We start from the raw sequence: 12,269 nt of genomic DNA on the forward strand, positions 1-12,269 counted from the left end.
TCCTTACTACTCGGGGGATTAAGGGGTATGGCGTGAAAGCAGGAAGGGGGTACTGAAGTTGCATGTTCAGCCATGAACATTGAATGATGGTGCAGGCTGGAAGGGCTGAATGGCCTGCTCCTGCACCTATTTTCTATGTTTCTATGTTTTTATGTAGGCTTTCCCTCATCCAGGCATCATTGATTGCACACACATCGTCAAGAGGGTTTCTGCAAATGGGCCTACTGCCTTCATACTGAAAGGGCTCCCACTCCCTTAATATGCAGCTGGTGCGTGATGACCAACAGTGCATCGTGCCGGTTGTGCCCACCTTCGTACTGCACCAGTCTTCCATCGCCCCATAGTTGACTCTGCATGGCAAATCAGAGGCTGGCAACTTGTGGACAATGATTATCTCCTACCCACTTGGCTCACAACACCCCTAGAAAACCCATGCTTGCCAGCAAAACTGAGGTCCAACCAGTTCCACCGGTCAACTAGAAGCTTCATTGAGCAGACCACTGAAATGCTCAAGCCACACTTCCGCAGTCCTCCAATGGATATTGTGCAGAAGAGCAGACAGTAGAACATCCGTGACCCGAGTGAAGCCCCTATTTGTTCAGTTCACCAGCACGTTCAAAACAGAGGAGATGGTGGAGCCCAGAGGATGCATGGCACCAGTATGAGCATCCATGTGAGATTTACTATGGGTGCTACAGACTGCTGCAAGGAGAAGCCAGTTGCCCCATCCATTGGAGTGACCACACACAGCAAGGTTGATGCCATGCACTAGAACCTCACACAGGTTGGTAGCGGACTCCTTCATGATCTGCGACATGGTGCAGTAGTTCCCAAGGCACCCTGTCCAAAGGAGGTCTACCGCCCTGTTTCTGTCCAGCACATGAAGAATTTTTCTTTTGAAGCCTGGGCCCTCTGTGCGGCCCCCTCTAACTCACTATCTAGAACTTCCTGGGTGCCAATCTCTGTGCTGGTTCTTGTGATGTTCTGAGCGAGTGACAGTTATTTCTCCAGGGTTTCTACCAGTGGGAGATTGGGGAACCCCCATGGAAATTCTACCTCTCTGTCTCTCTGTCTGTGCATTTCAGTTTACTTTGCTTTCTGAAGGTTATTGATGTTTATCATTGGGAAGTAAAAGTTGCGGTCATTCCCCTGCAAAACAGATACACCGTTTTGAGTACTGTTGAGGGGAATGACTCATCAGGGGAGGGCAGCAGCAGCCAAGTTCATGGCACCGTGGCTGGCTCTGCTGCACAGGAGGGCAAGAAAAAGAGTGGGACAGCAATAGTGATAGGGGATTCAATGGTGAGGGGAATACATAGGCGTTTCTGCGGCCGCAACCGAAACTCCAGGATGGTATGTTGCCTCCCTGGTGCAAGGGTCAAGGATGTCTCGGAGCGGGTGCAGGACATTCTGAAATGGGAGGGAGAACAGCCAGTTGTCGTGGTGCACATTGGTACCAACGACATAGGTAAAAAAAGGGATGAGGTCCTACGAAACGAATTTAAGGAGCTAGAAGCTAAATTAAAAAGTAGGACCTCAAAAGTAGTAATCTCGGGATTGCTACCAGTGCCACATGATAGTCAGAGTAGGAATCGCAGGATAGCGCAGATGAATACGTGGCTTGAGCAGTGGTGCAGCAGGGAGTGATTCAAATTCCTGGGGCATTGGGACCTGTTCGAGGGGAGGTGGGACCAGTACAAACCGGACGGTCTGCACCTGGGCAGGACCGGAACCAATGTCCTAGGGGGAGTGTTTGCTAGTGCTGTTGGGGAGGATTTAAACTAATATGGCAGGGGGATGGGAACCAATGCAGGGAGACAGAGGGAAACAAAAAGGAGGCAAAAGCAAAAGACAGAAAGGAGATGAGGAAAAGTGGAGGGCAGAGAAACCCAAGGCAAAGAACAAAAAGGGCCACTGTACAGCAAAATTCTAAAAGGACAAAGGGTGTTAAAAAAACAAGCCTGAAGGCTTTGTGTCTTAATGCAAGGAGTATCCGCAATAAGGTGGATGAATTAATTGTGCAAATAGATGTTAACAAATATGATGTGATTGGGATTACGGAGACGTGGCTTCAGGATGATCAGGGCTGGGAACTCAACATTCAGGGGTATTCAACATTCAGGAAGGATAGAATAAAAGGAAAAGGAGGTGGGGTAGCATTGCTGGTTAAAGAGGAGATTAATGCAATAGTTAGGAAAGACATTAGCTTGGATGATGTGGAATCTATATGGGTAGAGCTGCAGAACACCAAAGGGCAAAAAACGTTAGTAGGAGTTGTGTACAGACCTCCAAACAGTAATAGGGATGTTGGGGAGGGCATCAAACAGGAAATTAGGGGTGCATGCAATAAAGGTGTTGCAGTTATAATGGATGACTTTAATATGCACATAGATTGGGCTAGCCAAACTGGAAGCAATACGGTGGAGGAGGATTTCCTGGAGTGCATAAGGGATGGTTTTCTCAACCAATATGTTGAGGAACCAACTAGGGGGGAGGCCATCTTAGACTGGGTGTTGTGTAATGAGAGAGGATTAATTAGCAATCTCATTGTGCGAGGCCCCTTGGGGATGAGTGACCATAATATGGTGGAATTCTGCATTAGGATGGAGAATGAAACAGTAAATTCAGAGAACATGGTCCAGAACTTAAAGAATGGTAACTTTGAAGGTATGAGGCGTGAATTGGCTAGGATAGATTGGCGAATGATACTTAGGGGGTTGACTGTGGATGGGCAATGGCAGACATTTAGAGACCTGGATGAATTACAACAATTGTACATTCCTGTCTGGCGTAAAAATAAAAAAGGGAATGTGGCTCAACCGTGGCTATCTAGGGAAATCAGGGATAGTATTAAAGCCAAGGAAGTGGCATACAAATTGGCCAGAAATAACAGCGAACCTGGGGACTGGGAGAAATTTAGAACTCAGCAGAGGAGGACAAAGGGTTTGATTAGGGCAGGGAAAATGGAGTACGAGAAGAAGCTTGCAGGGAAGATTAAGGCGGATTGCAAAAGTTTCTATAGGTATGTAAAGAGAAAAAGGTTAGTAAAGACAAACGTAGGTCCCCTGCAGTCAGAATCAGGGGAAGTCATAACGGGGAACAAAGAAATGGCAGACCAATTGAACAAGTACTTTGGTTCGGTATTCACTAAGGAGGATACAAACAACCTTCCGGATATAAAAGGGGTCAGAGGGTCTAGTAAGGAGGGGGAACTGAGGGAAATCTTTATTAGTCGGGAAATTGTGTTGGGGAAATTGATGGGATTGAAGGCCGATAAATCCCCAGGGCCTGATGGACTGCATCCCAGAGTACTTAAGGAGGTGGCCTTGGAAATAGCGGATGCATTGACAGTCATTTTCCAACATTCCATTGACTCTGGATCAGTTCCTATGGAGTGGAGGGTAGCCAATGTAACCCCACTTTTTAAAAAGGAGGGAGAGAGAAAACAGGGAATTATAGACCGGTCAGCCTGACCTCAGTAGTGGGTAAAATGATGGAATCAATTATTAAGGATGTCATAGCAGTGCATCTGGAAAATGGTGACATGATAGGTCCAAGTCAGCATGGATTTGTGAAAGGGAAATCATGCTTGACAAATCTTCTGGAATTTTTTGAGGATGTTTCCAGTAAAGTGGACAAAGGAGAACCAGTTGATGTGGTATATTTGGACTTTCAGAAGGCTTTCGACAAGGTCCCACACAAGAGATTAATGTGCAAAGTTAAAGCACATGGGATTGGGGGTAGTGTGCTGACGTGGATTGAGAACTGGTTGGCAGACAGGAAGCAAAGAGTAGGAGTAAATGGATACTTTTAAGAATGGCAGGCAGTGACTAGTGGTGTGCCGCAAGGTTCTGTGCTGGGGCCCCAGCTGTTTACATTGTACATTAATGATTTAGACGAGGGGATTAAATGCAGTATCTCCAAATTTGCGGATGACACTAAGTTGGGTGGCAGTGTGAGCTGCGAGGAGGATGCTATGAGGCTGCAGAGCGACTTGGATAGGTTAGGTGAGTGGGCAAATGCATGGCAGATGAAGTATAATGTGGATAAATGTGAGGTTATCCACTTTGGTGGTAAAAACAGAGAGACAGACTATTATCTGAATGGTGACAGATTAGGAAAAGGGAAGGTGCAACGAGACCTGGGTGTCATGGTACATCAGTCATTGAAGGTTAGCATGCAGGTACAGCAGGCGGTTAAGAAAGCAAATGGCATGTTGGCCTTCATAGCGAGGGGATTTGAATACAGGGGCAGGGAGGTGTTGCTACAGTTGTACAGGGCCTTGGTGAGGCCACACCTGGAGTATTGTGTACAGTTTTGGTCTCCTAACTTGAGGAAGGACATTCTTGCTATTGAGGGAGTGCAGCGAAGATTCACCAGACTGATTCCCGGGATGGTGGGACTGACCTATCAAGAAAGACTGGATCAACTGGGCTTGTATTCACTGGAGTTCAGAAGAGTGAGAGGGGACCTCATAGAAACGTTTAAAATTCTGACGGGTTTGGACAGGTTGGATGCAGGAAGAATGTTCCCAATGTTGGGGAAGTCCAGAACCAGAGGTCACAGTCTAAGGATAAGGGGTAAGCCATTTAGGACCGAGATAAGGAGAAACTTCTTCACCCAGAGAGTGGTGAACCTGTGGAATTCTCTACCACAGAAAGTAGTTGAGGCCAATTCACTAAATATATTCAAAAGGGAGTTAGATGAAGTCCTTACTACTCGGGGGATTAAGGGGTATGGCGTGAAAGCAGGAAGGGGGTACTGAAGTTGCATGTTCAGCCATGAACATTGAATGATGGTGCAGGCTGGAAGGGCTGAATGGCCTGCTCCTGCACCTATTTTCTATGTTTCTATGTTTCTAACAGGTGTGTAATTACTTCAGACTGTCATGTTGTTTCTCGTACTCCTTCACGCATTCACAGCCTCTTTGTTTAAACAAACACATGCTTTTGAAATTTGCCCTCCAGCTTATCTTCAAATAATTTTGAAAGTAATTAAATAGCTTTGTCAAAGATTGAGAGAGAATGCTAGCTCCGATATTAACCCTGTCTGCCCAGCATGAACAGTGCGGGTGGGGGTTTAAAATGGAGGTCAAGTCCTATCCGTTGCATTCAGCAGGTTTGCAGCTGTCATCATTTTAACCCCACCGATTCAGGTCACAGGGAATATGCCCACCACAGGCACCTCATTAATATTCAAAAGTTGGAGTCCGATGATATCCACACCAATCAAGCACAGGGCTACAGCTACCATCGAAACCTGGTGGCAGGCAGGATCAGAGCCAGAAGTTATTTTTTTTGTAATTTTCAGCCAGCACAACACCAGCAGCAGCAGCAACCACAACAGCAGCCTTCTCCTCAATGACCTGATGCTCCACAGGAGAGAGCGAGTCAGCACAGGTCTGCACCACACCGGAGGCGATACCTCGAATACAGGGTATACAGGCAGAGGATGAGCTTGCTGGACATGACTGAGCAGCAGTACTTCAGGAGGCTCAGACTGTTGCGCCATGTCATCGCAGACATTTGTAGCTTACTGGAGCAAGATTTGCTGCCCCGAGGAGCTGGAGTACATGCCTTACCAATGGCTGTCAAAGTAACCATCACCCTCAACTTCTTCACCTCAGGCTCCTTCCAGGGATGTGCAGCAGACATTTGCAGGATCTTGCAGTCGGCCACCCACCGATGCATCACCCAAGTGACCAATGCCATGTTTGACAAGGCAGCCAATTATTTTAACTTTGCCACTGATTGTCATGTATGTAACTTTCATGTAACTGTAACCTTCATAACAACACTGCATACTGTATACACCTAAGAAATGCACACCTTGACCACAGGGGGTGAACTTGTGGGAGACACTCCTCAACTGGTCATCCAGGTATATAAAGGGAGATCTAACGCAGGGTCATCACTTCTTGGTCCTGTCAATAAAGGTTCAGGTCACAGAGTGACCTTGTCTGCAGAATGTGCCTCGTGTGAATTTATAGTAGTGTGTAAGAACACCACACTGATGAAGCCAGTGTTACTGAGTGGATGCTTGACTTTACAGCTTTGGCTGACTTCTTACAGATGCAGGGCATCATCGACTGCACACATGTGGCTATCAAGGCACCACCTCATCACCCAGGAGTGTTTGTGAACCACAAGGGCTTCCACTCCCTCAATGTGCAGCTTGTGTGCAACCATAAAAAGATCATCATGCTTGTGTGCATCAGATTCCCTGGCAGCCATCATGACTCTTTCATGCTGCACCAGTCCACTGTCCCTCAGTTCTTCGCACCGCGAAACAAACTTACCTGCTGGTGCCTGGAGACTAGGTCTATCCACTGAAAACATGGCTCATAACACACTGAGGCGGCCATGTACTGAGGCCCAGAAGCATTATAATGAGAGCCACATGTCCACCAGATGTGTCTTAGAGCAAGCAATAGGCAGGCTAATGATGTGCTTCAGATGCCTTGACAGATCTGGAGGAGCCCTTCAGTATGCACTAGCCAGGGTCTCCAGAATCATCGTTGTTCACTGCGTGCTGCACAACATAGCGCAGCAGTGAGGATTGAAGCTGCAGGAGGAGCAAGGTGCAGAGTGCACAGCCTCTTCGGAGGAATAGGAAGAGAAGCAGGTGGAAGACGAAGAGGAGGAGGAACCTGTCACGAAGATGGCACCAACAGCAGTGCACATTGTTGCTTGGGAGACCCGGGATAGCCTCATAATTCCAGCTTTACTTAACTTGCACCAATGCACCCATATGGCTGCCACATGCTGTACTAAGTTCCCCCGTCGACCACACCCCAAACAACACCATAAAGCAGCCCTACAATGACCAAGCCACTGCTCTCACCCAAACCCCCATTGCTCGAGGTTAAGTAGTGTCTCACCATTCACGTCAAGTGACAAGGCCACTTCCCAGGTAGCAGGCAACAATGGACAATATCAGAAAGTTGTGCAAAGAAATATATTTATCTGTGTCATAAGTATAACTGAAACTTACCACTAACATTTGTTCATACACCCTTATGCATATCCTTGTGCATCTAAGATTTTGTCTTATTTCTTTTCCGAATACTTCCACAAGGTGCAACCCCTGTGGCTTCAGCAGAGGTAGAGGTTGCTCACTTCCCTCCTGCGACTGCTTAGACACTTTTGACGGACGTCCTCTGGGTTTTAGAGCCTGTGAAGTCACCGCCAAAAACTGCTCCCCCTCTGACTGTACAGGGATAGACTCAGCTATCGGGATCCAAGGAAGCATGTGGAGTTCTGGCCGAGGGAGGGCAATGGGGGAAGAAGTGGGAGCGCTTGGAGAAGTGCCCCCACTTTCATGTCCCTTCTCAATATCATCCCTCTCATGGGGCACCCACACTTCCCTACTAGCAAGGAGCTGGAGAGCACCTTGCTATACAGTGTGGTGAACGCTCAAGTGTATGTTTATATCCCTCCTCGAGATGAAGTCAATAAGCATCTGCCATTTGTTGTCCACAGCAAGCATGTTCTCATGGGACTGGTGCATTTGCTGCTCGATCAGCTGGCCATACTTTTCATGGAAACAGTTCATGATCACCATCACCTGCATAATGGTGGTGCTCATGTTGGAGATGGACTCCTCCATTCTCTGTATAGTTGCAGACACTGTGGTTGGAAAGCCTGCCAGAGCCTCATGCAATTGTTGCTGCCCCTACAAGATCACCCTCTTTCTCTATGGCCCCCGAGGTTCAGTATCAGCATGCAGCTCAACAGAGCTGGGAGCTTCCTGTGTCCTCCAGCGAGGAGTCTCCACTGCTGTTCCTGTAAACACCATCTGTTCTTGCTCACGTGTGATGTGAGAGAGACCAAGTGACAACTCGCACTGGACCCACTGAGGTATGTGTATCTGCGCTGATGCTGCACCCTCAGAGGCTGGAGCTTCCTCTGAGGAGTTGTCTTCCTCCTCCAGCTGGACAGTGGGTGAGGGGTGGGGGCACTTGATGGACCTGTGGGAAAGTAAAGAGATGAATTAGAAGTATTAAAATAAGAATGGGTAACGTTACCATTACGTACATGGTGACATTTCACTGGCTGCTGATATCAGTCACCATATGAGTGACTGCTGTATGCCATGTGGCTGTATGAAATGTAATTCTGTTGGTGGGATGATCCCTCTCTTCATCTCCCATAGCCAGCAACTCTGCAACTCCAGCGATTTCCAGGGCTTCCTCCTCTGCTGGTGTAAATTGACTGAAGACTGGAGAGTCACTGCTGGTTCTCTGCCTCTCCCTGTTATTGTGAGCTCTCTTCTCCTGCAAGGAGGGAAAGAAGAGAACTTTGAGTGAGAGTGATGGAATGAGTGTAAGGAATAGATAGGCTACATCTGTAGAGGGTGACGATGAAGGAGTGGCGTGCCATTGCCAAATGGCCTCCTTCTGTGGTGTTACGTGCTATGATTGCATTATGATGAGGGAGAGTGTCAGTGGTGGTTAGTCAGATAGGAATGTGAGTAGGTGCAGAGACAGGGAGGGATGGGTGCAGCTGCAAGTTAAGTTGGTGTGAGGAATGATGTGCAGGACTAGTCTTGGGGTTGGAGTGACAGACACATCAGGATGTAAGTGAGTGTGATACTGCACTCACCTTTCCTGACTTCATGAGGTCATTGAATCTTTTCCAGTACTGGATCCATGTCCTCCTGATGGCATCCCCGCTACTGACCACTTCTGCGATCTCCAACCAGGCCCTTTTTGTGTCTTTGGGTGGTTGTTTTTGTCCATCCCCAGGGAAGAGGACCTCCCTGCATGCTCTTACTGCCTGCACCACAACTTTGAGAGAGGCATCGTTGAATCTTGGTGCGGTCCTCTGTCTTGTCTCCATGACCCACAGTTTTGTTAGTTTTATCACGTTATTGAGACCTCTGGAAACCAACTTATTCACTCCTACATCATCCTTCAAATAAGATGTGTGCCAGGCTGCTTTAATTATCCACACTGGAAACTAGTCATCAATGACATCATCAGATCCGCTCCATTTAATTGGGCCGGGAAACGTGCATGACTCTTTTAATTGGGACCATTAAGTAAAACTCACACTGTACAATGCGCTGTTCACAACTTCGGGTTCCCCAATCCCTGTGTGGCCCGCATGCACGCAACCCGACTCCAAGGTAAAGATTATGGACATCATTTTCCAGGAGTCTACTGTCAACAAATACAACTATACATCATTACCTTCCCCTCTGGTAATAACAAGAACAGTAATAAAACATGAAATCTTTTTTTCAAATTCACGTACAATAATACACTAACAGAGTTTTTTTCTGCTTATGTATATTCTATAGATACCTTAGACAGGTAAAACCACAATATCTAATAACAATGATGTTCTTTGTTGTTGTCCTGGCTCAATAGTCTCAGGTGGTATGGTGGTACTGCAATTAGTTTAGTTTGAAATTTCTGAGTTCGTACTCTATTATGATTTACTCATTCTGCGATTGGGCAACTGATTTGGTGATGTGTGACACTGCAGAAAATCCCGTAAAAGTCTTATTTTATTGTATGTAGCACAACTTACTGTCTGACCACTGAAATTGCACATAAATTATACTTGTGGCAGTGCAAATGACAGTTTCTGAATAGATAACAAATCATATTGTTAATTCACTGGAATTCAATGAAAACATTTAGTTAACAGAACAGTTTGAACTAATCATAATTATCTTTTAACATTTTTATGTGTCACCAATCAATCTGAACAGGTGATCCGGAAAGGAGAGGTGAGCTGCTGCTGGACCTGTACCCCATGTAAGGAAAATGAGTTTGTGTTTGATGAATACACCTGCCAGGCTTGTCCCCAAGGCTCTTGGCCAACTGATGATCTCACAGGTAGGAGCTGGAACTGTTGCTACCTCAATAACTTGTGGCCAAATCTGAAACTGTCTTGGATATCACACATTTTGAGTAGCTTTGGTACAGTAATAAAGTAATACAAATCAACTCTTTAAAAATCAACTCAACTTAAACATATTCTAAAATTATATCCACATATTAAAATGTATCAGGTCGGACCTGACCTGAGCTCCATGGCTGATTATTTTGTCTGAATTCATGATTATGTGTAAATTGTTAATCTCCAAATGATGGATGACTTCAACATGTAATGTCTCAAAAAGAAATCTGCATATGAATTGTTTGGTGCAACACCATTAAATTAAAGACTGAGAGTGAAAAACAAGTATGTGAATTGTGCTGAAACAACTGCTTATAGAAAATAATTTAAGCAGTCACATTTAATAAAAAATAAATCCATCTCAGAGGAAAAAGAATACACAAGGTCACTAATTGCAGCAAACACACTCCAAGAGAGGGATGTGTAAAAAGTGCTGATGAGAGGCAGTTGATGGGGGAGTCTAGAAAATAAACTTTTTTCACTATTATATCTATTCTTATTCATCTTTATAAATATAAAATGTTATTTTATTATTTTGATGTTTCATTTTTTCTCCTCACCCCTTCGCCCCTCACGGCTTTGGTTCCTCTCGTTGGGAAATGGATCCATGGGGACCTGGGCTACCCTCACATACCTCGCCCATGTGACTATTATTCATGTGTGCAATAGTATTAGGCAGTCCCTTGTATCGAGGATGACCTGCTTCCACACCAAAAAGGGATGAGTTCACAGGTGTTTCAATGAAGGACCTGACATTCTAGGTCCCGAAATACATACTGAAGGTGGAAGATGCCTGTGCATGGATTCTTTTAACGTGGGGTGGCCGTTGCACACCAGCCACCACACGGGCTTGACAGATCTAGGTCTTGATCCAGTGGCAAGAGTTAACCAAGAAGACTGGAGACCAAGCTCTGCTGCACAGACCTAGTGTGCACGCATGCTCCTACTATCCATAGATCGCAGTGTGGGCTGGCCCGTGCTGTCCCTGGGCCCTCGCCTCTCCTGGGCCCCGATCACGATGCTCCTGGGCCCTGATCTCTCACTGCTCCTCCGCCCCGATGAAAAATGGAGCACTCAGAAACAGGACATCAATTAGTCTCTTATCTTGGAGACATCAAATATCGACACACTGTTGTTTGAAATATCAAAATACTAAACTCCAGCCGAGTTGAAGGGTTATTAACATCAGCAGAAACAAACAGTTCAGAAGGATGTGAATAACAGCAGCCATAACAGCAGAATCCAAACCCTGCAATCACTTATGAACTCATTGGTGTCTCAGCAGGATGGGTGATTGAGTGAATCCCTTCCCACACTCAGTATTGTTCCTTGCTTAAACACCAGTGAGTTCACACTGGGAAAGACCGTTCACCTGCTCAGTGTGTGGGAAGGGATTCGCTCATTCATCCAACCTGCTGACACACCAGCGAGTTCACACTGGGGAGAAGCCATTCACCTACTCTGTGTGTGGGAAGGGATTCACTCAGTCATCCAACCTGCTGAAACACCAGCGAGTTCACACTGGGGAGGGACCGTTCACCTGCTCTGTGGGAAGGGATTCATGTGTGCACATTGACAGTGACTGTCATAAATTTATATATATCTTGTTATTCGCAGACACTATCATGCATGTTCATTATCTCAGAAAATGTAACATTTTTATATCTTGTCTTTTGACTTTGTTGGCCTAAGGTGTCTTTTTAATAATTTGATAAATATATTCTCCTGACTTGTTTCACAATAGAAGAGCTCTCCCCTCCCTCTCATGTAGCTGTTTCTTATAGATGTCACAATTGTAGTTCTGGTGCTAAATATCACCTTGCGTGATAAAGTATCAGGGATGGAGGCGGGAGTCCAATTGTGGAATTTGAAGGTATAATGACCATATTAAGGGCCCAAATTTGGCCCTCCGGTTTTTTCGGCACACTTACATGGGGTGCGCTGACTTCCTGCACTCAAAACGGCGCCAAAAATATATCCCCGTATTCTGGCCTCTCTTCCAACTCTCCCGGGGCTTGGCGTGGCATGGCAAGTCCATTGGGGGGGGCGGAACTAGGGCCCTGTGCCTAAAAGCGTGCCGGCAGTTGTCCGCTTGCGCGGTAGAGCGTTCGCGCATGTGCAGTAGCTCCTCCCATGATTGTGATGATGCATGCCTGCAGCATGGGACCCAACGTGTCCCACCCCTATCCCGGGCCGAGTGGCCTGCCGCACAAGCCAGCTGCCGCCTTCCCCGCTGAAGGCTACAAGAAACAGGTTGGTGCGGGGAGACTTTTGATTGGGGAGGGGAGGAGGAAAGTTTCTTTAAATGATTTAGAAAAAGTTTCTATCAATGGCACAATGCAACTGGCTGTTAAGAGG

At 46.4% G+C, this 12,269-nt stretch overlaps 1 protein-coding gene across 1 annotated transcript in view; it reads left to right on the forward strand.

Moving 5' to 3' along the window:
* grm5b (glutamate receptor, metabotropic 5b) overlaps positions 1-12,269 on the forward strand; it is a 929,621-nt gene that overhangs the window by 723,707 nt on the left and 193,645 nt on the right. Inside the window, exon 6 of the mRNA XM_070892001.1 lies at positions 9,721-9,847. Within this exon, the coding sequence (XP_070748102.1) occupies positions 9,721-9,847 (127 nt within the window). The remainder of the gene's footprint in view (positions 1-9,720; positions 9,848-12,269) is intronic.

The sequence above is a fragment of the Pristiophorus japonicus genome, chromosome 10 (assembly GCF_044704955.1).
Source record: "Pristiophorus japonicus isolate sPriJap1 chromosome 10, sPriJap1.hap1, whole genome shotgun sequence".
In the NCBI taxonomy this organism is placed as follows: Eukaryota; Metazoa; Chordata; class Chondrichthyes; family Pristiophoridae; genus Pristiophorus; species Pristiophorus japonicus.